The sequence below is a fragment of the Balaenoptera musculus genome, chromosome X, assembly GCF_009873245.2.
Source record: "Balaenoptera musculus isolate JJ_BM4_2016_0621 chromosome X, mBalMus1.pri.v3, whole genome shotgun sequence".
NCBI classification, from domain to species: domain Eukaryota; kingdom Metazoa; phylum Chordata; class Mammalia; order Artiodactyla; family Balaenopteridae; genus Balaenoptera; species Balaenoptera musculus.
The window spans coordinates 32,825,293-32,851,264 of NC_045806.1; the positions used below are offsets into that span (position 1 = coordinate 32,825,293).

The window sequence follows — 25,972 nt, forward strand, 5'->3', positions numbered from 1 at the left end:
GCGCAAAGCGCGGGAGCAGTTGGGGCCGGGCATGCCGGGAGCCCCCGGGGCAGCCGCCGCCGCCGCCACCACCACCGCTACCGCCACCGCGTCTGTCGCCGGTGCGCGCCGCTGACGCGCGGAGATGAAATTCCCGGGCTCGGTGCTGGCGTCCGTGTTCCTGTTCGTGGCCGAGACGACGGCGGCGCTGTACCTGAGCAGCACCTACCGCTCGGGCGGGGACGGCATGTGGCAGGCGCTGACGCTGCTCTTCTCACTGCTGCCCTGCGCCCTTGTGCAGCTCACGCTCCTCTTCGTGCACCGCGACTTCAGCCGCGACCGGCCGCTCGTGCTGCTGCTGCACCTGCTACAGCTCGGGCCACTCTTCAGGTGCGTGCGGGACCCCCGGCGGCGGGGTCGGGCCTCCCGGGGGAGGGGACAGGTGGCCGGAGTCGCGGACCGGGCCCAGGCCGGCCCGCTCGGCTCCTCAGCTCCACCGTCGCTGTCACAGGAATGCGACAGGAACCTGGGAGAGTGGGAATCGAGCCGGGGCGTACCGCCTTCCTGTTAGGGGCGAGCGTAGGAAATTGCTGATAGTCAACTGAATTTGACGAACAGAAAGGTCAGGTTTATACACTTCGACCTCATAAAAGACATGCTTTCCCTGAGATCAGGTGGGATCTGGCAGGATGAGTTTGTGTCGTGACGGGGCCTTAGGAAGTGGGTTCTAAATGGCCGTTAGAGTAGAAGTGTATACAGCTGATTGAATTTAAAGTGATCAAACACGTGGAGTGTGCCAGGCACTGTTCTGGCGTGTTACAAATATTAACTTACGTAATTCTCATACATGACATACATGACTCTAGAAATCCACGCATCATTTCTTTTCTCTCGGATGTGGAACATACGGCGTTGTAGAAATGTATTCCGGGCCCTGCCTAACTTCTAAACGCAGTCAATGAAGTTGGAACACAAGTGCCATGAAGACCCCAACACTTGCTGGGCGTTAAGAAACATTTCTGTGACATTTCTGGAACATTTCTGTTCCAGACATTTCTGTGACATTTCTGGAAATTAAATTGTATTAACACAAAGCAAGTAGAAAAATTCCTGGTAATGAAGTAGAGTTTGGCTTATCTAAGGACCATGAAGAGAGTTTTAAATGTGTTGTTTTGATATCTTTCATCTGTGTAGGAAAAGCAAAACAAAGGGTTTCTATCTGGATTAGAAACAAATTTATAATACTGAACTTTAGATGTAGGTGGTAGAAGAATTGGAAGAGGTGGAAAGGCCAGAGACACAAGAGTGGTAATTTCTGGATGATGGAGTTATGGGTGATCTTCATTTTCTCCTGAAAAATATAGAAAAGTGCGTCATTTACTCCTTTATTATACTTTTCTACATGTTTCAGTTTTTACAGTAAAAATATTTTAACTTTATTAAAGAAAGAAAAAGTTTGGTGCTTTGGAGAGAGAACTTCTCAACTATAAATAAAGTTTCAACACCATAAAGAGACCTATTTCCAGAAAATTCTGAATGGGTCATTGTCTTTTGGGGGGGAAAACAAAATAAAACATAAAAAACAAAGGAATAAACAACCCGCTTCCGTTAACAAGGGCGCTTTCATTCTAATGCAGCTGATTTCTTTCAAGAAGATATTGGGCCCATGCTGAGATACGCAAAATGTGGTTCCAAGCCTCTTAGCTTCCAGATGAAAAGAAAAGCAACTTGATGTTGTGTATTAGCGTGACTTAATATCTTACTGCAAGTTCTTCCTGCTGACTGATTCTACTCTAACTGTAAGACATCAGCTTCACATAAAGATCAAAATTATTTCCCCCAAACAAAGGAGAGTCTCTCTTCCCTTCTAATCGATTGGACTTAGTAATATTTTAAAACAGTTTTGGGATAATTTAGCTCTGTTTAGTTTGGGGTGGGTACTAACTAACCAAACTCATGTTCTTTTTAGGTGAGATGATGATTTTGAGTTCACTCAGTTCAGCTGCATTACATTACACTGAAATGATTATGGGCTAAAGACTACAAACTAGGCCCCGCTCCTTCTTTAGGGAGGCATTGGGAGAGCACCATATTTCATTTATGTCAGTCTTATATTTAAAACTGTAGTTGCAATTTGAAGGGTTGTTTCCTCATTAAGCCTAGGTTGGAACAATACGAACATTGAATAATGTCTTGAATTTATTTTTTTCTATTTTAAGGACAATCTTACTGTGAATGATAATAGATATTCTGGAAAACCAGAGTGGGGAAAAGCACCTCTTAACAACAGCAAAATTTGTTTATCATTCTTTTACAGTTATGTTAATTTTTTTAATTAATTGGGAGAAGGAGTAAATATAAATGAGTTACAGGTTCAAGGAATTTTCCCCCATTCTTCTTCACTGGTATAATGAGGAAAAATGGTACATAAAAATCTGTCTTTATAAAGTAAAAGCTAAGAAGTTCTAGTAATTTTTTTATTCACGTATAGTTGATGTACAATATTATGTAAGTTACAGGTGTACAATATATAGTGATTCACAATTTTAAAGGTTATACTCCATTTATAGTTATTATAAAATATAGGCTGTATTGCCCATGTTGTACAATATATCCTTATAGCTTATTTTATACCTAATAGTTTGTACCCCTTAATCTCCTACCCCTATATTGGCCCTCCCCCTTCCCTCTCCCCACTGGTAACCACTAGTTTGTTCTCTATATCTGTGAGTCTAGTATTTTTTATAGAACATTGCAAAATGATTCACCATTGTACTTCTCTCTTTAGTAAACTTTCAAAAGACTTTAAAATAATAATAGCCTATATTTGAAGAGTTTTCTTGTTGTTGCTTGCAAAGTGCTTTTACATACAGTATTTAATTCCATCCACTGTAAAACCTTGTGAGCTAACTGTCATTATCTTTTTTTTACAGTTGAGAATTGAGGCTCAGTGAGATTATGCAAGCGGCTTTTCTTTCTTTTTAACCAGTTTGGTGCTTGTGTAGCTTCTCAGAGCATGTGTGTCATAGGAAGATAACGTGGCGTATAGGAAATCATAATCAGTATTTCTTTTGAAAACGTGTTTTTATTAACTACCTTAGAGGGTCTCTGGTACCACAGATTATTTGTGCTGACACCAACATGCATGGTTTCAGCTAAGGAATAAACTCCTTCCACTATGGTGCTTGAAAATGGGGTAAAGTGGAAAAAAAAATAGATCAACCTGCTGATTACCTACATTAGGAATCAGCAAACTATGCCCCACAGGTGAAATCCCCCTATGGCCTGTTTTTGTAAATAAAGTTTTATTGGGACACAGCCATGCTCATTCATTTCTGCGTAGTCTGTGGCTGCCTTTGCACTACAGTGGTAGAGTTGAGTAGTTGCAATAGAGACCAGGGCCTGCAAAGCCTAAAATATTTACTCTTCGTAAATACAGAAAATGTTTGCCAAACTTTGGTCTACACAATAGTGAAAAACTACCTTGAATGATTTTGATGAAAATACTTAATTTATGGCTACATTTAGACAACTTCTCAAGTAAAACAAAACAAAACAAAAAACATTTGGAGTAATTGTATGAGTCTTGCAGAATTCCAAGAAGAATAGTAGAGTGTGTTTCTTATCAGTTTTCTTAACCAGTAGTGGCAAATAGCAGAAGTCTTAGGGCCTTTCACAAATTTATTCAACACCTACTACATGTGAAACTCTGTGCTAAGATTTTTATTAGTTGGGAAAAACAGTGGATTGCAAGGGGGTACACCTGGGTTTCAGGGCCACCTCTGTGATTAGCTCCTTCTGGGACCTTCTTTCATTTCCATTGGTAGACTGCAGATGCTTTCCATTAAATACAGCCCCTCCTCAGCATCCAGAGAATTGCTTTTTCCTCTGAACCTTCATTTTATTCATTCAGCTCTTAACATGTGCTGGTGTTTCACTTGTTTGTTTTAGTCTTTAAAAATTCTGAGCTTGATTTTATTATTCAAGTAAAATATATTTGTCGTTGAAACGACAGAAGGGCAGAAAACAGATAAGCATAACTAAAAAAATTTTAAAGTTCTAATTCAGCTAACTAAAGAAAACAATTCTTAATGTTTTGTTGTATATCCTTACTAATATTTTTACAGTGGTAAGCTGGTAAACTGTAAACTCTCTGGGGGGTGGCAGGGCAGGGGTGGAAGCCCTGATTTGCAGTGTTTGCTGATTTCTATGATTTAAATATTTCCATTATGGCCTATTTCAAGTTACGAAGTTGTTTAAGAACTGGCTCACAAAATTCCTAACTATTGGGCTTCCCTGGTGGCACAGTGGTTAAGAATCTGCCTGCCAGTGCAGGGGACATGGGTTCAGTCCCTGGTCCGGGAAGATCCCACATGCTGCAGAGCAGCTAAACCCATGTGCCACAACTACCGAGCCTGTGCTCTAGAGCCCACGAGCCACAACTACTGAGCCCGCGTGCTCTAGGGCCTGCGTACCACAGCTACTGAGCCCGCATGCTGCAACTACTAAAGCCCGTGTCCCTAGAGCCTGTGCTCTGCAACAAGAGAAGCCACCACAATGAGAAGCCCGCGCACTGCAATGAAGAGCAGCCCCCGCTCGCCACAACTAGAGAAAGCCCACATGTAGCAACAAAGACCCAACGCAGCCAAAAAAAATCCAAACTATTTAATTGTCTCATGAGTCAGTATGAGCCAGCTCAGGCACTTCACTATTTATGTGTATATGTGTGTATGTGTGTGTGATTTGTGTGTATGTATATATATGTAATTTTCTTTTTATTAAAAATGGAATTTTCTATATATATATTCCATTGTAATTTATTCCTTTTGCTTACCAAATATAGGAAACATTTTTATATATCAGTATATGTATGTGTATACTGTCAATTTTAAGGACTGGATAATATTTCATTGAATACATATATTAGGATTTATTTAATCATTGTTTTATTTGAGGACCTTTAGAGTATTTCCAGAATTTTGCTATTACAAATAATGGTATGATTCAAATTTTTGCAGTAGGCTTTCTTTCTAAGTGAGTAAATATATGAGAAATATCTTATAAACTGAAAGTGCTATATAAATATGAGTTGTATTAATTATTTATTATCCTTATTATGGATAGGTCCCATTTTCTTGCTTAGATTGTGAGCACCTCTGAATGAGGCGGGGTATCCAGCTATCTTTGCATTCCCCACAGCACTTAGCGGAGTGCACCTGCATTCATCACATATTTGAGAATAAAGAAGATAGTCAGTTTATTCTGTCTTCTAGTCCTTGTTGTGGTCAGTGGTCCCACAGTGTAAAGTTGCTAGGCCTCAAACAGTCCTCAGTCATAGATTTGAGTTTTTCCTCAGGACAAATTCAGTTGGATCAGCTGGACTTGAACTCAAAACCTTGAACTTCATTGTTTTCAGCCGAAAAAGCTGGTCCATGCTATTTTACATGTTTTCATGTAATAAAGTGTCCATGACCCCAGTGGACAAAATGTAGCAGACAATTGCCTGTCGCTCTCCCTCCCCTTCCTCCCATACTACTACGTACCTTTTTTTCTCTCAGGAACAAATGAACAAGGATAATAATCACAAAATACATCCACTTTGTACTCACTAAAGAAGTTCCTGCATTTCGTTTCTTGCATCAGGTTTTATTATTTCGAATTATGCATGTATTCTTGTTGCCCTGGTTGCCTCGAGGTGAGAGTACAAAGTTAACAATACTCAATAAAATAAACGAAGCCATAAAATCTTCTGGCAGCATTATAAGGTTGTTATAAAAATGCACGTTTGGGGAAAAAAAATGTCCTTTAACAATTTTTAAACCTAAGGCCATGAACATTTTTCTTATTCCTAGGAAAAAAATATTTTTTCCCAACATTTTGTTATGAAAATTTCCAAACATACAGAAGACAACTTGAAAGAATTGTACGGTGAACACCCAAGTACTTGTCACCTAGATTCTACAGTTAACGTTTTATTTCACACATCTGTCCGTTCCTCTATCAATCCCTCAATCCATTTGTGAGTGTGTGTGTATAAATCGTATACGTCAGTACTCTTCCTCTCTTCGATATCCATATCATTACCTAAAGAGGGAAATCCAATTTTAAAAGCCAGGTACTCTATCAGTCTAGAAAGGTGACTGCTTAAGGCTCCATCCCTAGGGCAGGCTTGAAACTCCATAGATAAGACAGAGCTGGCAGGCTTCCAGGCATGATTGACTTTAGTCATGTCCCGTAAAGGCTTAAGAGAGCAGAGATGGTAATGTGGTCTTCCAGGGGAATTCTAGATGGGAAACTGCTCTGTACTGGGGGATCTTCCAACCATAGCTGCTGGTTTTTTAAATATATATAAATTTATTTATTTTATTTTATTTATTTTTGTCCGCGTTGAGTCTTCGTTGCTGCCTGCGGGCTTTTCTCTAGTTGCAGCGAGCGGTGGCATCTCTTGTTGTGGAGCACGGGCTCTAGGTGCGCGGGCTCAGCAGTTGTGGCTCAAGGGCTCTAGAGCGCAGGCTCAGTAGTTGTGGCGCACGGGCTTAGTTGCTCCGCAGCATGTGGGATCTTCCGGGACCAGGGCTTGACCCGTGTCCCCTGCATTGGCAGGAGGATTCTTAACCACTGCGCCACCAGGGAAGTCCCGTAGCTGCTGTTTTAACTGAGGTGATTTGGGACATCTGTTGGATGTGAAAAAAATATATGTGCATATATATATATATATATATATATATATATATATATACACACATATATATGTGTGTGTGTGTGTATATACATGCATACACACATACCCATATACTGTATTATCTCCATAACAGCGTGGCAAAGTAGGTTTTATCTCTGCTTTATAATTGAGGGAAAGGGCTTGGGTTAAATGACCTGTCCAGGGCTGCACAGCTAATATGTGTCAGGAAGGGAAATGGAATGTTTTTCTGTGGCTCTGGAGCCTGAACCACTTCCCATTCCATGCTCTACTTGGTTTTCTTGCCTCAGTGGCCTTCGGTGTCACCTCTGAATTTGGTTCACACTCAGGCCAGTTGGCCTGGTGGAGGACCTCAAGAGGACTGCATGCTCAGAACTGGTCCTTAGAGAGGATGATTTTAGAGGAGGGGCTACAGTTCAGAGTAACCAAGTCAAGGCTTTGAGAATCAGGCTAAGTGAAAGCAGGGTAACTGAGAAAAGACAGAATCCTGTCTGCCTCTGATTATCACGACTTGCTGGTTTGTTTCCAGGTGTTTTGAAGTCTTCTGCATCTATTGTCAGTCAAGCCACATCGAAGAGCCTTATGTCAGCATCACCAAGAAGCGACAGATGCCAAAAAATGGCCTCTCAGAGGAAATTGAGAAGGAAGTGGGCCAGGCAGAAGGCAAGCTATTCACCCACCGATCTGCGTTCAGCCGGGCATCAGTGATCCAGGCTTTCCTGGGCTCAGCCCCCCAGCTGACCCTGCAGCTGTACATAAGCGCCCTGCAGCAGGACGTCACTATCGGAAGATGTATGTATATTTTTTATTTCTCTTTGCATTTGGGAATCAAAGTGGAGAGCAAAACATAAGGTTTATTTTGTTTTAGGCGAAATTCGTTTATATGTGCATTCAATCCTAAGTCTGTGTTCCAGTTACTAAGCTCAAAACATAGTGAGTTAAAATAATAATGACATTTATTTTGCTTATGAATCTGCACTTTAGGCAGGGCTCAAAAGGGCTCACCTATGCTCCACTGTGTATTAGCTGGGGTGGCTCAAAGATGCGGAGTTAGAATCCATTGAGGACTCATTCACTTGCATTTCTTATGGTCGATGCTGGCTGTTGCTCGGGGCTTCAGATCTTCTCCACTTCATCTCTCCATGTAGGTTAGTTTGGGCTTCCTCACAGCATGGTGGCTGCTTTCAAGGGCAAGTATCCTAAGAGTGAGAGAGGGCCAGGTGGTAGAGGGTCCCTTTTGTGATCCAGCTTTGGAAGTCATGCAACATCACTTCTGCTGCATTTTCTTTGTTGAAGCAGTCAGGAATCCTGTAGGGGTTCAAGGGAAAGGGAGGAAAGGAAACTCTGACTTTTGTTGGGGAATGGCAGAGTTCTAGAAGTTCACTACTGTGACCATTTTGGAAAATACAACTTGCCGTAGGCTGAAAATACAGCCGCCAGGGGCTGGGCCTCTTTGGATTTTGCCTCTGTCATTCAGTGATAGTTGTAAACCAGCTGAGACACAGTTGGTTGTAACAGCTTCTTTGTGGTGAATGAGGGAATCAAGAGCACTCTCCTGTTTTCTTGAAGTTCTAATAGGTATCTCAGCTTTAAAATGAACACAGTTCTCTAACCTTTGGGCTATTCTCACATCATCAAATTGAGGGCAGGTTTTGATTAAGCCAAATTTTAAAGAAAAAACCTGTACATGCATTGGACACAAGTGAAAAACCTTCATATGAAAAGCAGAAATAATCCTTCACAAATATTAATATTATTAGTAAATGAAAACCAGATATTCTGGTAAGTTTTGCTATATAGATAAACAAAAGTGAGTTAAAAGCCTTAGGCTGAAAAAATACATATTTAAGACAGCACTGAAACTGGAATCTTTTAAAATAAATCACTCATTAATTTCACTTCCCTAAGTATTATCCTCTTTCTGCCTATAATCTAAGCTGGATGGTAAAATGTCTTTAATTTATGGCTGGGTCACAGGATATTTGCATGTTACAACTGTATCCCTTATCCAGGTTACCTCAGAGTGACTATGATTCTTAAGATATATCAGGACTTTAGGTTGAGATCTTGGACCTTGGTGGATTCACATTTATGTGAAAATGCCTCCCACAGCCCCAGGTAGACAGTAGGTGCTCAATAAATGTAGCAGCATCCTTGTTCTCTAAGGACTTATAACTAGAATGGGCATTGACCAAGGTGAGTCCTCTGCATGCCACTATACCCTTTTCCCAGTTCATTATTTTTCTATGTGGCAGGAACACAGCAAGAGACCAGATGTGGTGATAACCTATTTGATTTTTACAAGTAGATTCAATTTTTTTCTCAAGTTATTGAAAATGAAGATTGTCTTTTAGTTCAGAAGTTGGCAAACAGCAGCCCATGGGTGTAATCAGGTACTGCTTGTTTTTGTAAATAAAATTTTATTGGAATGCAGTCACACCCTTTCATTTACCTGTTCTCTATGTCTGCTTTTTTTGTTTTTGTTTTTGTTTTTAGCAGAGTTGAGTCGTTGCATAGTTGCAACAGAGAAAGTATGGTCCACAAAGCATAAAGTATTTACTGTCTGGCTCTTTACAGAAAGTTTGCCAACCCTAGTTACAGTTTTTCAGACAGAATTCTATTCAGGAAAATGAAATGTCTATCTCATAAAATATGAGATATCTCATAAAGTGTCAGTGTCACAAAGAATATCTGTGACATGCCCCCCAAGAACTTGGAATAAGTCCTCTGAGAATTAAACGATCAATCAAATATATATAGAGAAAGGAAGTGGGCATGGTCCTCTTAAAAATATAGATGACTGCCATTTGTATAGGTTTTGACTAACCCTAATCACTGCCTTAACATATCTGAGGAAGGGATCCCTCACCCGGAAGGGGAAAGGCAGTTATAATTGGAGGACAGGCTGGGGTGTGTCACAGAGGCAAACATTGGCAATATCTATCATATGATTAGGAATGCATTTGGTGCAAGGAATAAACACTTGGCTACAAGGTTAAACAACCCATTATTTTGCTTATCTAAGATGAAGTTGGAGTTAGGCCGTTGCTGGCATTATATCAGCTGCTCACAATGGTAAAGTTGATGTTCCTGAAATTCCATTGGCCTTTCTTTTGGGTTGCTACTGCATAGAATCCATCATAGCTGCATTCAAGGTAGAAAGGGGATGAAGGCAGAAGGGCGAGTGTCTTTCTTCCTTTATTAGTAAGTAAAAGCTTTCCTAGAAACCTCCCTGATAGACTTTATTTAGGTCTCATTGACCAGGACTGGTCACATGGTCACCTCGGTGCAAGAAATGCTAGGAAAGCCGGGCATAGAAATGATTGCCACCGGTGGCTTACAGCAGCATTCCTTCAACTTCGCTGATGTTGATTAGAGTCACAGGAGGTGGGGGGAGGGGGCGCCTGTTAAAAATCTACAGATAACCTGGAAATTGTGATTTGCTGGGTATGGAATGGGAGCCTACGATATGTCTCTTGATTTTTTCTCTTTTGTTTTTTAAATAAATGCTCCACGTAATTTTTATCTTCAGCAAAGTTTGGGAACACTGGACTAGACTAGTCACAACCTGCCCAGGGTTGGGCCCCTTGCCACCCACAAGGAAATTATGTTTTCTTAAACTATAAGAGGAGGAATGGATATTGAGTGGGCAGCTAACAGCATCTGCCACACCATGTGTCCAGACCTATAGAAATGTGCATTCTTGACAGGAGAGGGACATGAAGTCCATCAGAACCTGACCCCATTCAACTTTCAAAGTCTATATAACCCCTTCTCTCTGATTCTATGCTCACTGAGCAAACATTGATGAATTTGGCCTTGGCAGAGCTTAGAGGGGAGGTGGAGCCGGCCACATGGTCCACTGGAGAGGTTTTTGTTAATTGCAGTATAATGCATATAACATAAAATTCACCATTTTAAGAGTACAATTCAGTAGATTTTAGGATATTCACAGTGTTGTGTAACCCTCACCGGTATCTAATTTTAGAATATTTTCGTTACATAGAAAAGAAATCCCATACTCGTTAGCAGTCACTCCTCATTTCCCCTCCCCAGACCCTGGCTATCACTGACCTACCTTCTGTCTCTATGGATTTGCCTATTGTACATATTTCATATAAATGGAATCATACACTATTGGAGAGGTTTTTTCCCATAGTCAGTGAATAATGGACACTGTCTACGAGCCTCAGTCTTTGAGTGAGACTAGTCAGCTCTCACGGGCTTGATCAAGTCTCTGGACCTTGGAGGACAGGTTGGTCTGAGGCCCAGGTGAGTGCACCAAGGTTACTGTGTTCTGTGAAGGCCCCCGCATCCTGCCATTTGGCCTGCCTGGATCTCACAGTGCCCTTGTCTCTTCCACTCAAGGTGGTCTTGTTGGTAGTAAAGATGACTGTTTCTCAGATGCTTGCTTTGTGCTAGGCACTGCGATTGGCATGATTGTGTTTCATGTTCACAGCATCCCTGTGAGGTAGATCTGATTACCTCCATCTTATTAAAGTTGGAAATTGTACTCATTGTCTACCAGAGGAGGCAGGATTTGGGGTTAGATTTATGTGAACTCATTCATGAAGTCAATGAATATGTACTGAATACGTTCTGTGTTCCTCACCTTGTGCTGGGTTCTGAGGATAAAGTGGTGAATAAGGTGGACCGGCACGTATCCTTTTGGAACATGATAGAGAAACATGAAACAGATAATTAGTCATATACTTATTTTATTTCAGGTAAATCCTGCAAAGTGAAAGTCCTGTGTAAGGGTCTATCGGGGGAATCTCACCAAGTCTGGGAGATGAGGGAAAGTTTTCCAGAGGAACTTAAGTTGAAACCAAAATCTGGTAGATGAGGAGGAGTCAAATGAAGGAAAAGCAGGAAAGGGCATCCCAGCATTTCAAACTTTATCCCAGAGGCAATAGGAAGCCATTGATGATTTTTAAACAACACAGTATCATGATCAGATTCAGTTTTAGAAGCTGATTACTCTGGAAAATGGATTGGAAGGGGATGAGGGGAGAAACAAGGAGGCCAGGAAGTGGGCTGCTACAGTGGTCAAGTTGAGAATGATAATGGCTTGGGCTGGAACAGGAGAAATGGGTTATTGGAGCCATATTAATGATGTAGAAGTGGAACAAGGTGATGATTGAATGGGAAGGTGAGGCAGAGAGAGATGTCAAAACTGGTTCCCAGGTTCCTGAAATATATTATTTCTTTATATCCTGCCTCATTACAAAAACAGGACTTGAGACAGGGCTTATTAGCTAGTGCTGTGATACTCTCTGTGGAAGATACCCTTCTGTCCTCTCTTGTGGACACTGGTAAATTAAATAGTAATATTATATAAACCTACCATCTGCAATTCAAGCAGTTCTTGTGATTACTAAATATTACTGGACTTATTTTTGAATGTATCCCATTGTAAGCACAACTATAAATCTCATTCTCAGATGAAACACCTAACCTATGATCATTTATTTGAGAGAGGAACAGAGTTAGCAGTGGCTGAGTACATGTTTTAAGATGTATAAGTATATAAATTCTGTCCCAAGTGATAGACTCAAAAGTACACACAATTCTTATAAACACTCTACGTGCTGTGTTAGGTTGAAAAAGAAGTTGTCACATCAAGTGAAGAATAAATCTAATTGCTCTCCTAGCAGTGTCAACATGTGGCATTTTCTCCTGTTCATCATATGCTGAAGTGCCACCCTCTGCTGCCTCTTGGCCCGTCATAAAGGACTGATCAGAGGCTGTGCAGCCGGCTTGAACAGCGCCATCAGTGGGCCTGGGTTCACCATCCCAGTTCCCCACTTTCTGGCTACATGATCTTGGACATTCATCTATTTCCTGTGGGCAGCAGCTTCCTCACCTGTAAAACGGGGATAATCAGCGTTCCTCCAACTTGGGATTTTCCCAAAGACGAAGTCACCGTGTGCCTGTAAACCGCGGCTTAACACAGAGCCTGGCACAGGGCACGCCCTTAACAGATGGCTGCCTGTGTCTCCCTCCCCGTGTACCAGATGCTCAGACAGGTTTCCCCAAGGTGCCGCCGGGCCTGATTCTCACGTGACTGCTGGATGCTTGGGCTTCTGGCTGTGAAAACCCCGGCCTGCCGCAGCTCAAAGCTCGTGGGGGGACGAGAGTGAGAGCGCCTCCCGTGCAGGGGGGTGCCAGGGCTGCATTCGGGAGCCAGACCGTCCTCGCCCTGCCTGCTCCCCTCTGCCTGGTGACTCGCCGTCTCTGCTTCCCTGTACCATCTAATAACGCTTGGAGCTGACTTAGGCTTTGCCGACTTCACGGCAGTATCTAGAGGAACAGTGTCGGGTGTGCTTAGAGCTCAGTGGAGTAGGTGCTTGTAAACAAGCACTTCTTGCACCAAGAAACTTCTTCAAGCACCAAGAAACTTCTTGACACCTGGTGCTCATTCAGCCAAATATTTACAGAAGCCTCATTGCCAAGCTGTCCACCGCACAAATCTGCGATTGGTTAGAAGAGCCGTGAAGGCCTCCTGGCCTCAGCCAAGCCCCCCTCTTGCTCTTCTGCTCGTGTGAGTGGCCAGCAGGCCCCTCCCCCGCGACTGCAGGTGGAGAGTCACCTTCAGCTGGTCACATGAGGGCACCAGCAGTGCCGCCCCGTCCCTGAAGTGGAGCTTCCTGGTGTCCAGGGCATGCTTCCTCATCTTCCAGTGACCTTCAGCCAACAGGGAGATGCCGCCAGGGTGGGTGGTGCCAGAGAATCAGTCATGATACCCAAATCCTGCCATGTTGGTTAAACAGCGTCTGATTAGGAAAAGCTGTTCATTTTGGCTTATGGCCGTGGCTTGTTTTAGCACAAAGCATAGTCTCCTGCATACCTCACCAGAAGTCACACCAGAGGAATTCATTAAGGGCCAGAGAAGTCATAGTAGGTGGGTAAACCACGTCGGATTAGCAGGTCTGTGTGCTCAGGGGGTCCCCTTACAGTCCATGCCGTAGTCAGCACTAGTGGTCCCTGGGACACCTGCAGGGAGTCAGGCTTCCTGAGCTCTTTTAGACTCTCTGTGTGATGTCCGAGTTTGGAGGTTGAGCTTTACTGACCTCGTGTTGGCAAACCTTCTGCAGAGTCACCTGGACATGGGAGAATCAGGCAGAGCTATACCCCCATCCCTTTAAGAATCGTGCTTCAGCTGTGCCTGTGGCTTTCACAGGAGACATGCCCCGTCCCCCGGCCAGCACGTCATCAGTCTAACTGCGCCCCCTGCCAAATCCCCTCCTACACGGGACCAGGAATCGTCCATGCAGGGGAGGAAGGCAGGCAGAGGGTGAGAACCACTGCCCCTGGGAAAGCATGAGGCACCCAAGTTTAGGCTTTTTGTGCATTTTGAAGAGGTGGGAAGGGGGATGGTGAAGAAGGATTTATTCTAACGTGAGCCCTGCAGAGAGAACACCAGTGGCGACCAGTGCCCTGTTGGGAGTGGGGAAGCTAAAACCGGAGTGAGTAGGGACAGAGGCTGGGGAGGGTGTGGCTGCCGAACCAGGTCTGTGGTCAAAAGCAGTGTCAGGGCAGGCCGGGGTCAGACACCAGACACGGGTCAGCACACGGGAAAGCATCCCGTGGGGGACGACGCGAGCCCGCGAGTCGAGCCTGGAAAGGTCTTGGAGGGTAGCGTCGCTTTGCTGTTGGCATGAACACGAGGCCTGGGGCCCTGGCTGGCCTCCCACTGAAGACAACCTCTGAGAAGAGAGGTGTTTTGAAGGCCCAGGCTCCCCTGGTCCCCGAGTCTGACAGGTCCTGCAGTCATGTGGCTATGACTCTTTAGAACAGGCCTTTTGGGCCCCAAATTAGAATTTTAAAATGAGGGACCTTCTAGTAACCTCTAATACATTCTTTCCTAAAGCATAAATTGCAAAGTGGCAGCTTACAGACCTAATCTGGATGGCATTTGTTAGTCCTACACAGGCATCTTAAAAGAAAATTCATAAGCTGCTGACATTTAAAATCATAGACTTTTTCCCTGAATATCTGGATTTCTGGCTTCTCTCGTGAAATCAAAACGTCTGGGTGTCCATGTGGTTACAGTGAACTGGAGATACGAGATGCTATCCCATTAAGGTCAGGCCTCTGGTCTGCCACTTGTCTCTTTTGGATTTCATGTCTCAAACACTTCACTCACTTCTAGGAACTGTCTGGCCACTACAGAGACTTGAACTTGTTACTCACACCACAGATTAATTCTCAGCTCACAGTATTCAGAAGGATCAATTTTCTCATTTGATGATGTATTATAGTACAGGGCTTCTCAAACTGCCTTTAGTGTAGGGCCAGTATTATCTGTTCTTCTTGTTCTAATTCCTTATGAACTGATAGGAGGTCCTATTATGCATGACTGATATACAGCTCACATTTGACTCATCACTGGAGTACCACACCTCCAGGACTGGTGTAGACCCTATTCACTGGATGAGCCCACTCGCTTAAATATTGGGGTGAAGCCAGATTGCTATGTTCCGAAATGCTGACTCTCAATTTCCATTTTTGGAGCTGGCCAGTAACAGACAGTTCCTTGACCAGTACCAGTCTGCAATCCACAGTTCAAACAGATTGAGATAATGAATTTATTTTATTTTATTCTTTTAGGGGTATGGTTTTAAATCTAAGGAACTTCATTTTGTATCATTTAGTATTTCTCTACAGTTCTTCGTGAACATGGAAGATTGGTTTCTCTGATATTTAGGGTTGTAGAATCACTGTGGGGAAAATCTGTCTAAACGTTTGTTAAAGCAAAATCTACTAAAGGAAACCAATTTGCAGCAGGGAGACAAGTTAGATACTGCGGTTGTGAGATACTTGGGTTCTGAGATGTAGGATGAGAAGAATTCACCAACAGAACTGTGGAAGAGAGAGTCTTCATGGCACAAAAGTGCAAAATAGTGAAAGAAGAAGGGGGAAACTGGGTTCTGGTCTCCCGTAAGTGTAGTTTACTTGGGGCACGTCAGCTTCCATGGCTATAAGATGAGGAGGTTGGACTAAATTATCTCAGAGATCTGCTCGAGGTGTACAGTTACCAGTCTGCGATCTTTTCCTAAGGAAAGTTCTCTACTGAAAGTGGGTGAGTGGGGCACAGAGGACAGGGGTTGTTTTTTAGGGTCTCCATTTTACAGCTGAGGCCACTTTGGCCCAGAGATGCCGATCAGCTCTCCCAAGGTCACGTGGCAAGTGGGTCCACAGTAGGGACGCGAGCCCAGCCCTGCTCCCTGTTGTTGAGCCTCCTCCTCTCCTGTGTCCTGAGAAATGGGTGGTCTCGACACAGAAAGGGTTTAATGGTCTCCCCTGGGGAAAAGAAGCCAAACTCTTCAATATAGAGGTGTCAAGGTGTCTTGGGTTTCTAGGAAAACATTCTCAACAATTCACTCTCAAGAACTTCCACTTGTGTTTTATTTGGAGGCCAGACAGATTAGGATCAAAGGACTGATTTTATAGTACAGGTCTTCAGACTTTGTATACCTAGGCCTTGTTCCATTGGACAGTGTGAGAGCCGTGTGATGAGTCCATTTCCTTCTCAATTAAGGTGTTCTTGGAATTCTGACTCTGTCCACTGACATGGTCGCAAAGGGGATTATGTGATGACATCAGAAGCCTGTGCTCAACAGCCTTTTCTTGAAGTACCTGAGTTACTGTCCTTTTCCACAGAGTTCTGAGACCGTCCTGCTTTGTTGAAGACAAGATTTCTGTCCTGTAGCTGATTGTAGGGCCTTCAGGGTAGCCTCAGAATTAATAAAAATGTATCTGGAGATGGCAGAGACTTTAAATGTCTGGGGGTCACTTATGACTTGTGATAATTTTCACAGGTGAAAAGTCTGGTAGGAGTGCATAATGAAAATGGTACAGTTGAAGAGGAAAATTTTTGTGACATGCAAAATAGGATAGTAAAGCCAATCCAAAAAAAAAAGAGGTATGGGGAAAATATCTGTAAACGTAATGATTAAGCCTGTCTTCAATGAAGTCTAGAGTAGATTTTAAACATCTTTTTTTTTTTTTAATTTTTATTTATTTATTTATTTATTTATGGCTGTGTTGGGTCTTCGTTTCTGTGCGAGGGCTTTCTCTAGTTGTGGCAAGTGGGGGCCACTCTTCATCGCGGTGCACGGGCCTCTCACTATCGCGGCCTCTCTTGTTGCAGAGCACAGGCTCCAGACGCGCAGGCTCAGTAATTGTGGCTCACGGGCCTAGCTGCTCCGCGGCATGTGGGATCTTCCCAGACCAGGGCTCGAACCCATGTCCCCTGCATTGGCAGGCAGATTCTCAACCACTGCGCCACCAGGGAAGCCCCCAAACATCTTTATTTTAATAAAACTCCATAGAAGGGTTTGATGTGCCTCCTCATTTTAAAAGCACTGGTCTAGAAATTGCTAGTAAAATTTAAGAAGAAAGGTGTGCCCAACTATTTTTTTAATTTACTTAAATATGACCAAAAACACTATAATTTTGTTACCTAACACCGTCAGGGAAGGCGCCAGCAGGACTCTGATAATTAGAAACATATAATGGACAGTAAGGGTGCTGACAAATATCCAAGAACTTCACTTATAACATAAAACTTCTGAAATATTGATATTAATAATATTTCCCTATTCACATTTAATCTAGGGAAGGCTAATACCTCTTTTGATTTGACTTTTTTTATGCAACTAATCAATACTAACATAGGAAATAAAGCGAATTATTTCTAACACCTCTCTTTTTATAAGGTGAAAGAACAAATCTTTTTTACTTTCTAGGGGCCTCTGGGAAATCTCAGACAGTTTTAAGTCCAAAAGATGTTGTGAAGTTTCTTTCACTTTTCATTTTGGATTCAGTGTTGGAAGGCAAAATTGAAAAATTTCCAGGAGGTTTGAGAATTAAGATAAGATCGTGGGTGTCTGAGTACATGAATGATTATAGCTTGGTTATTTATTAAATAAAGTGACAATATAGCATTTAATTAAATACAAAAAAATCATTAGCACAATTGTAAATGCAAAACTTCTATTGTTTCTTTTACTTTAAAGAGAATAATCAAGGGCATGATAAAGTCATAGCAAAGCATTATTGTGGTGAGATATCGAATCTCTGCTATTTGGACAGATTACGTAGAAGGTGAGGTGGGCGGCTGGATAATGACCCCAAAGATATTTAGTTTCTAATCCCTAGAACCTGTGAACTTTATATGGCCAAAAGGACTATCCAGATAAAGAGATTGACGTGAACAGTATTGTAGATTAGCCAGGTGGGCCCTTAATGTAACGACAAGTGTCCTTAGAGAGGCAAGAGGTGATTTGATTACAGAATGAGATGATAATGTGAGGACTGGAGCAAGTTGCTACACTGCTGGCTTTGAAGATGGAGGAAGGAGCCACTAGCCAAGGAATGCGAGGTATACAGCTCTAGAAGCTGGAAAGTCAAGGAAATGGATTCTTCTCCAGGGCCTCTGGAGGGAGCATGGCCTTATTGACACCTTGATTTTAACCCAGAGAAACTGATTTGAGACTTCTGGCCTCCAAAACTGTAAGAGAATAAATGTGTGCTGTTTTAAGCCATCAAGTTTGTGGTAATTTGTTACAGCAGCCATAGGAAACTAATACAGGTGCAGAGTAACCTCTTATTAGGAGCAGACCAATACTACAAAAAAACTTTCTCATTTTCACAGAGAGCAAATAAATTCTAGGTTTGCTTCAATGTAATATTTCATTTTAAAGGACCCACAATCTCTTTTTGACAATCTTACAAGTAAACCCATCAAAACTGAGGCAGATTTTGCAAAGTTTTAACACAGATATGTGTTACTTTTCAGATTCTCTTTCCACAAACTTACAGCTTTCTATATTCATTCAGGTTTTTTTCTTCACCATTCTTCCTCTTCTCCATTCTGGAACAAGTCATTTTACTTCAGGACAGAAACATTCCCTTTTTTGCCCCTAATTTTAAAAATGTCTCATTATCTTCAGACTCCTAGTAGAGACTCATTCATGTAGAGTCTCATTTACGTAAATTAATTATAACTTTTAAGCACTCACCTGTATTTCATGGAGAAAACTAGGGGGTTGATCATTGTAAATTTCTGTCATTTTAGTAGAACTCATGAATACATTCAACCCAGCTTTATTCAGCCATGCAATTCCTTTCTATAGTTTCACATCATGGCAGAAATGAACATATTCATTTACAAACCCAAAGATATAGCCTCTTTGTAGAATATATAAATAAGCAAAAGTATATAAACTCAAATTATGCTTAGTAATCAATGTTTTAATATCCTTTCTTAGACATTTTCTAGGCATCCATTGAATTTCTATAAATTATCTCATAATATCAGTCCAGAGACTTCAGCTATCTAAAGATTTTGGAAATGCTCTTCAAGGGGACGTACTACAAAATCTCATTACTGTGGAAAATACAGGTTTGTCAGAACAGTGACTCGATTTGCTTAAACATAAATTGACTTTTTTTCATAATCTTAGACCTTCAGTAGGAGTAATTCTAGCTCATTTGATCATAAACCTGTACAAATTTAAGAAAAATATACCCAAGAGGCTTAAAAATGTATGCTTGTATTATACTTAACACTGATGAATCAGAGAGGACCTAGTTGTCACTAAACCCAAAATATTATACTAGTCGTCATTGTCAAAGATTTACATAAATTATGTAAATTTGAACTATTAAAGTATTCTAAAATCTAGCACATTTAAAATACTAGTAGTTCAATTTTTTTTAAATTTATTTTCTTATTAGTCATCCATTTCATACACATCAGTGTATACATGTCAATCCCAATCTCCCAATGCATCCCACCACCGCCACCACCACCACCCCACTGCCACTTTCCCCCCTTGGTGTCCATACGTTTGTTCTCTGGATCTGTGTCTCTATTTCTGCCCTGCAAACCGGTTCATCTGTACCATTTTTCTAGGTTCCACATATATGAGTTAATATACGATACTTGTTTTTCTCTTTCTGACTTACTTCACTCTGTATGACAGTCTCTAGATGCATCCACATTCAATTTTTGTATTTTAGGAAATTTTAGTTATATTCAATTTATATAAGCAATTGTTTATTTAGATATGCCAATCAGAACAGAGGTCCTTTAAATTAAGAGACTTTATAATCTAATGTATTAATACTATCCAAAGGTAGGAAAATGTTACATACTCACACAAAGATGAAGAAATTTCTGAATTACAGACACAGACATACAGCCACAGAGAAATAGCTTCAGTTCTACAATTTCAGTCATGGATCAAGAGTAAACACAAACAGAAAATCTCCCCAGTCCAGATTTCAAAGAGCTGTTTTCTTCCCAAAGGGCATGAAATTTTAAATTGATTTGAACTAAAAAATGGACTAACAAATAAATCTGACAAACCAGATTCTCTGTTGCCTCACACCTAGCAGGGACCTGAATCGTATGGACCTGAATCTCTCTAAACCATGAACCCATTTAGAGAGGGCTCCAGATGGTCAGACCCTCAAACCAAATCCCCATCCATTTCTGCCAACGATGTGGAATAACTTAATGGCCATAAATGAAAGAAAACAAAACCAAAACACGACATTAGTAGAGAGGCAATTTAAAGTTAGAGGAACACAGAGTCAACACAGTTCTGTCCACACTCTGGCTTCACCCAGGAGAGCCAAGAAAAGACACGTCTGGGCTTTCACTGCATACAAGGCGCACTTCTCCGTGAACAGTGTTTACCTGGCTCTGACAGGTGAATCTATTGGGTATCTCATTGTGAGCTCCAAAGCGGTTAAAAGATATTTTTCAAAAAGGATGAAATCTTGTCGCTCATATAGATACGAACACATTAAAGATTTTATTACTCATGAGGGAATGGACAGATGCTAAAACCAGTTCAAAAGGGAACAAAGGAATGTTGAGTAAGAATATTGAAAAAAGCGTGTAATTGGAAACAAGACTGGTTTTATTACATTGTGAGAGGGGAGACAATTGAACCTCTACTGGATAATGCATTTTGCATGTGTATCTGTGACCTGACAGCCTGGATCTTGGAGCTGGCAAGCAACAAGGCCCATGACCACCACAGGAGGTGTGTTGCCCCCCAACATGTGGAGAGGGCAGTGCCCAACCCTGAGCTCCACCTCTTCTTTAGGGATGGGACCATCTGTCTAATTTCCAATTCAGGAAGTATTGCTGATGCAATTTCTGGGTTCCAGAGCCTGGCGGGGCCCTTCAGAGCCTCATCCACTGGCAAACCCACTCACAGTCGAGGGGGCCCCATGCTGCTGCCGTCAGCAGATGTTATTAAAGAATTTGGATCCATGGGTGTGCTTCTGACTCCTCTCAGTTTCTGTCAGTTTGAGTTGGAAATGTCTGTGGGATATCTGAGAGGAGATAGCCCATGGAGTTTGAGGATTTAGAATGGACGTATAGCCTGGAGAGCTGAATTTGGGGCTTATAGTAGGCTCTTGGATACTGTGAGTCACTTGTCCTTGGCCCTTTTGATTTTGGTGCAGTTGTGCTGAAAAGTTCTGTGTGCATTGCTAGCATCCCACATCAAGCCTGTGTCCCAACACACCCTGAGGTGCTTCTCTTCTTTTCTGCCTCCGGGTTTTCTCCTATGCCAGGGAACACCGCTCAGGTACACTTGAGAGGTGTGGGCAAGGTAATGCCTGCAGGGCCACCTCCAGACTAAGGGAGATAGTAGTCTATGGATAAAACCTCAGTTTCTGTCCTTAAGATGGATAATTTGGGGTCCAGTATATATGGTCCTTTGTGGATCCCCAGTGGGAATGAGGCCCATTTGCCACAGTGGTAACCAGCTTAATAGTGTATGTAGTCTTTATGAGCCTTGCTTCCTTCCCTCCTTCACTCTGTTTCCTAGGCTCCCCGCCCAGATGAACTGCCTGCATCCAAATGCTTGTCTCAGGCTCTGCCATTAGTGTAGTCATCTGAGTGGAGGTGGTCATTTGAGTCACAGCAGGCCCGGTACGTGCAGCTGTGGAAAAGGCAGTTAAGTTCCTCCAGGGTACATGTTGTGATGGAGGCTGCAAAAGAATAGAGGGGCAAGAATAGAGAGGTTTGTGTAACAGATTGAATGAAGTTGGGCACCAAGGATTCTTAGCTGGATGAGGGAAAATAGAGGGTTCGTTTGATTTGAGGGCTTGATAAGGATATAAAAAAGTTATGGTAGTTCTTAGACAAGTGAGTTGAATGGGTAGAAGTTGGTAGTTGGCATAGGGTGTTTCAATTAGTGCTTTCAGAGGTGCTTCTTGCATCTTGGATTTCTAGGAAAGCACTCTTAAAAACTCATCCCTACTATTACATTTCTCCTGTATTTGAGGGAAGGCTGAATAGGCTAGGAGTCAGAGGTCTAAATTTATAATACAGTTCTTTTAACTTTGGTAACCTGACACAGTTGCCTTCTTTTATTCAGCTTACTGCCCCGAGTTGTACCTTGGCCAGACACATTGTTTAGCTTCAGAAAAAAGCTTATTTAATGTGTTGCCTGTTTCCAGAACCAACTGCAGTTTATGAGCTAATCTAAAGATAATAGCTTTAGGGCTTCCCTGGTGGCACAGTGGTTAAGAATCTGCCTGCTAATTCAGGGGACACGGGTTCGAGCCCTGGTCTGGGAAGATCCCACATGCCGTGGAGCAACTAAGCCTGTGCACCACAACTACTGAGCCTGCGCTCTAGAGCCTGTGAGCCACAACTACTGAGCCCTCAGGCCACAACCACTGAGCCCGCAAGCCACAACTACTGAAGCCCACGTGCCTAGAGCCCGTGCTCTGCAACAAGAGAAGCCACCACAATGAGAAGCCCACACACCGCAACGAAGAGTAGCCCCCACTCGCCGCAATTAGAGAAAGCCCACGTGCAGCAATGAAGACCCAATGCAGCCAAAAATAAATAAATTTTTTTAATTAAAAAAAAGATAATCGCTTTAATTCATACATTCTCAGAGGCCCATTGAGAAAGAAGTTGAAGGATAGCTGTGTGTGTGTGTGTGTGTACACCTGTGCAAGCATGTGTGTTGCTCTACATGTTATAAGCTTATAAACTTCTGCCACAACATCTTCTCAGTTTTTTGCATGTGTGTACACATATGCACAAACATACACAAAATATAAAACTTCAAAAATAGTCTGAAACGAAATGTCAATTAGTTGTTGTCTTAGGATACAGAGGTTATGGGTTATTTTTTTCTGCTTTCCATTTATCTGTGTTTTTCATATTTCCACAATGAATGTTTGTTAGTTTTTGTTGGGGGCAGGGAGGATGGTCAGGCATGAGCTACTGGGGCTAGCCGAGCGTCTCTGTCTTATTGATTTCTGCATGCTCAGTTTGGCACATACAGATTCTCAATATATGGTCAGTGAATGGTGAAAAATAACAAGCAGGGCAATTATATTAATCTCATTTTTATAGATGAAAAAACAGGGTATCATTTAAGATATCGCAGTTGCAAGTGATAGAAGACCCAACTAAAAGGGACTTAAAAAAATTATTGCCTTGTATAATAAATTCAGAGGCAGAGTGAACCCATGATTGGCTAATTTATCAGCATAGCAGTATCATCAAGGACCTAGGCATTTTCTATCTTTGTGTCTTTCTCCCCTCATGATTGCAAGAAGACTGTGTATCTTTTATATATTGCTGCGTAACAAACCACCAGAAACCTTGGTGCCTTAAATTAACAACAGTCATTTCTTTTGCCCACAGATTTGTAATTTGGACAAGTCTTGTCAGGGTCAGCTTACCTCTGCTCCATGTGGCATCAGCTGGAGCATCTTGACTGGGGGCTGGAGAATCTATTGATACTTCCAAGATGGCTTACTCACATGGCTGACAGTTTGGTACTGTGTTTCCTCCTGGTTGCTTAGCTGGTTCTTTTCTATGTGGACCTCTCCTTAGTTTCCTTGTAGCATGGCAGCTAGGTCTTAAGAGTAAGTGTCCCAAGAGACATGAAGTGGAAGTTTTGTTTCTTAATAACGTTGGCCCAGAAACTGGCAGTTGTCTTTGCCATATTCTATTATTCAAGCAGTCAAAAGATCTCAGATTCAAGAAGAGGAGACATAACTCTACTTCTTGATGGGAGGAATAGTAAAGAATTTGGGGAGCCATGTTTTAAAATACCTACAGGTCTTTATAGGCCTAGACATCATATGCAGGTATGACCAAGTCAGGAAGAAGAGGGAGGTTTCTTCCTGTATACTTCTTCTTAGTGGGGATGAATATCTTTTCCTTCAGCATAATTCCACTCAGATTCCATTGGCCAGACATGGGTCACATGTGCATGCTAAACTGATCCCCAGACACAGGGATAGAAAGTAGAATGCAGAGGCCTCTAAGGTATAGATAGGGCCCAGAATGGGTAGATCGACTTCATCCAGTTAACCCAGTGAATACACCATGCAAATATCATTTTTTCTATTTGTGACATACAGAAAAATAGGAGACTGGTCTTACACAAATCTTGATTTACTCCAGGGGCTGAACCTGGTATCATCTTTTTTTGAACACGTGGGAGGGTTAGCATGTAATCACAATTAGAGTTCTGCCTTCAAGGAAGAGTGGAAAAAGGATACCAATTAAGTGGAAGGCCCATAGTATCTGCAATACCAAGGTTCAAGAAGTTTAAGGGCCCAACTGAAAGCTGAGACCCAAACCCAGGTTTTTGGATGCTTGACCCACAGCTAGTTCTTTTAGCCAACACTGCTTTGCACAGAGTTGTAGAATGTTAAGAGGTAGAAGGGATCTAAGAGGTCATCATGTCTGACTTTGCACTCTCTGTAGAAATCCCTTCCTTAGTGTCCCTCAAAGTTGGTCCACCAGCCTCTCTCTTCTTGATTATGTTCAGTAGTAGAGCTCTCAGTACTCAAAATGCACTGTTCCATTGACAAAACACTCTTGTTAGAATGTTCTTCCTTGTATAGTAAGTTAAATGAGACTTTTCCACCAAAAAATGATATCAGTCCCAGGTGCTGGATACACCACATTCAGAAAAAATGCCACTAAGAATTGGCCAGATTCCTTTTTTTCAGGATTTTCCAAGAGTGACAAACCAGCCCTACCAGGGTCAACCCCCTGCATCCCCACTCTCAGATTCTATAAGGAAATACCTGGGGGAAGGGGTGAGAGAATAGGGGTTTCTGTAATATGCTATTTATGGTAGAGGCCACTCCCTGCCCTCCTAGAAGCCACCTAAAGTGAGATTCCAAGATGGAGGATGCTTGACTCCCCGCCTTCTAAGCTGGGAGCCCTCAGGTCCAGCCCACTGCTGGTTCCCTCAGAGATAGCTTGTTGTGGATACCCTGGAGTTTAGGAGCATTCATGATCATAGAGACTGAGGCCTGCTTCTCATTTGTAGGTTTCTGAAGGAGGGAGACTTGAGTGAATAGCCTGGGTGAGGAGAGACTATGGTGCCATGTGCCTGGAAAGGGGACAAGAAGTCTCCACTGTATCAGCTAGCTATTGTGAGTAACAAACTACCCAAGACTTAGTGATTTAAACAATAAGCATTTATTGTTGCTCAACAGTCTACAGGTTAACTGGGCAGTTCTGGTCTGGGTCCGGCTAGGCTGATCTTGACTGAGCTTACCCATGAGTTCACACTCAGCCTGTGGGTCAGTTGGGAATAACTGGTCTAGGATGGCTGCACTTGGAATGGCTCTCTTCCAAGTGATTACTTCCTGCACAGGCTGGCCTGGTGGTGGCAGGGCTCTGAGAGAGTCAAAGCGTGCAAAGCCTCTTGCGGTCTAGGCTCAGAACTGGGACACTGTCACTTCTTCCACATTCTATTTCCACAAAGCACAGTTGAGAGGAGATTGGGGGAGAAAATTAAATCCCTTTCGTGATAGTACCCCACCAAGGTGACACTACTAAGTAGAGCATTTTCACTTATATTATATGGAAATTAGCTTCCTTTAGTCTTCAGCCTGATGGTTAGACCTGATTTTTCCCTGCTAAAGCACCACTAACATAACTACTTCCCCTTACCACATGGCAGATCTCCAAATATGCACATATTCACAACTGTCCTGTCTCCTTTTTCTTTTCCAATCTCCAGACCCTCCAGTCATTTCTCTAATGGCATGCGTGGTAGCCATCAAGGTCGCTGTACTTGAGATACAATCTGACTTGTCACTTTTTTCTTAACACGTGGCATTCATAATTGCATGTGACATTGCAGACTTATTTTGATGAGCTTATAGCAGTGGGACTATGTTTTATTTTATTTTATTTTTGCTTTAATCTGAACTCTGTGATTTTATTTGTGTGCCCAAATGTACCTTTTGGAAGAGCTGAATCAC

The 25,972-nt window shown here is 42.4% G+C and overlaps 1 protein-coding gene across 1 annotated transcript in view; it reads left to right on the top strand.

The window, feature by feature from the left end:
- XK (X-linked Kx blood group) overlaps positions 1-25,972 on the top strand; it is a 49,501-nt gene continuing 23,529 nt past the window's right edge. The window contains exons 1-2 of the mRNA XM_036839860.1: positions 1-369; positions 7,209-7,471. Coding sequence (XP_036695755.1) covers positions 125-369; positions 7,209-7,471 — 508 coding nt within the window. The 5' untranslated portion in view covers positions 1-124. The remainder of the gene's footprint in view (positions 370-7,208; positions 7,472-25,972) is intronic.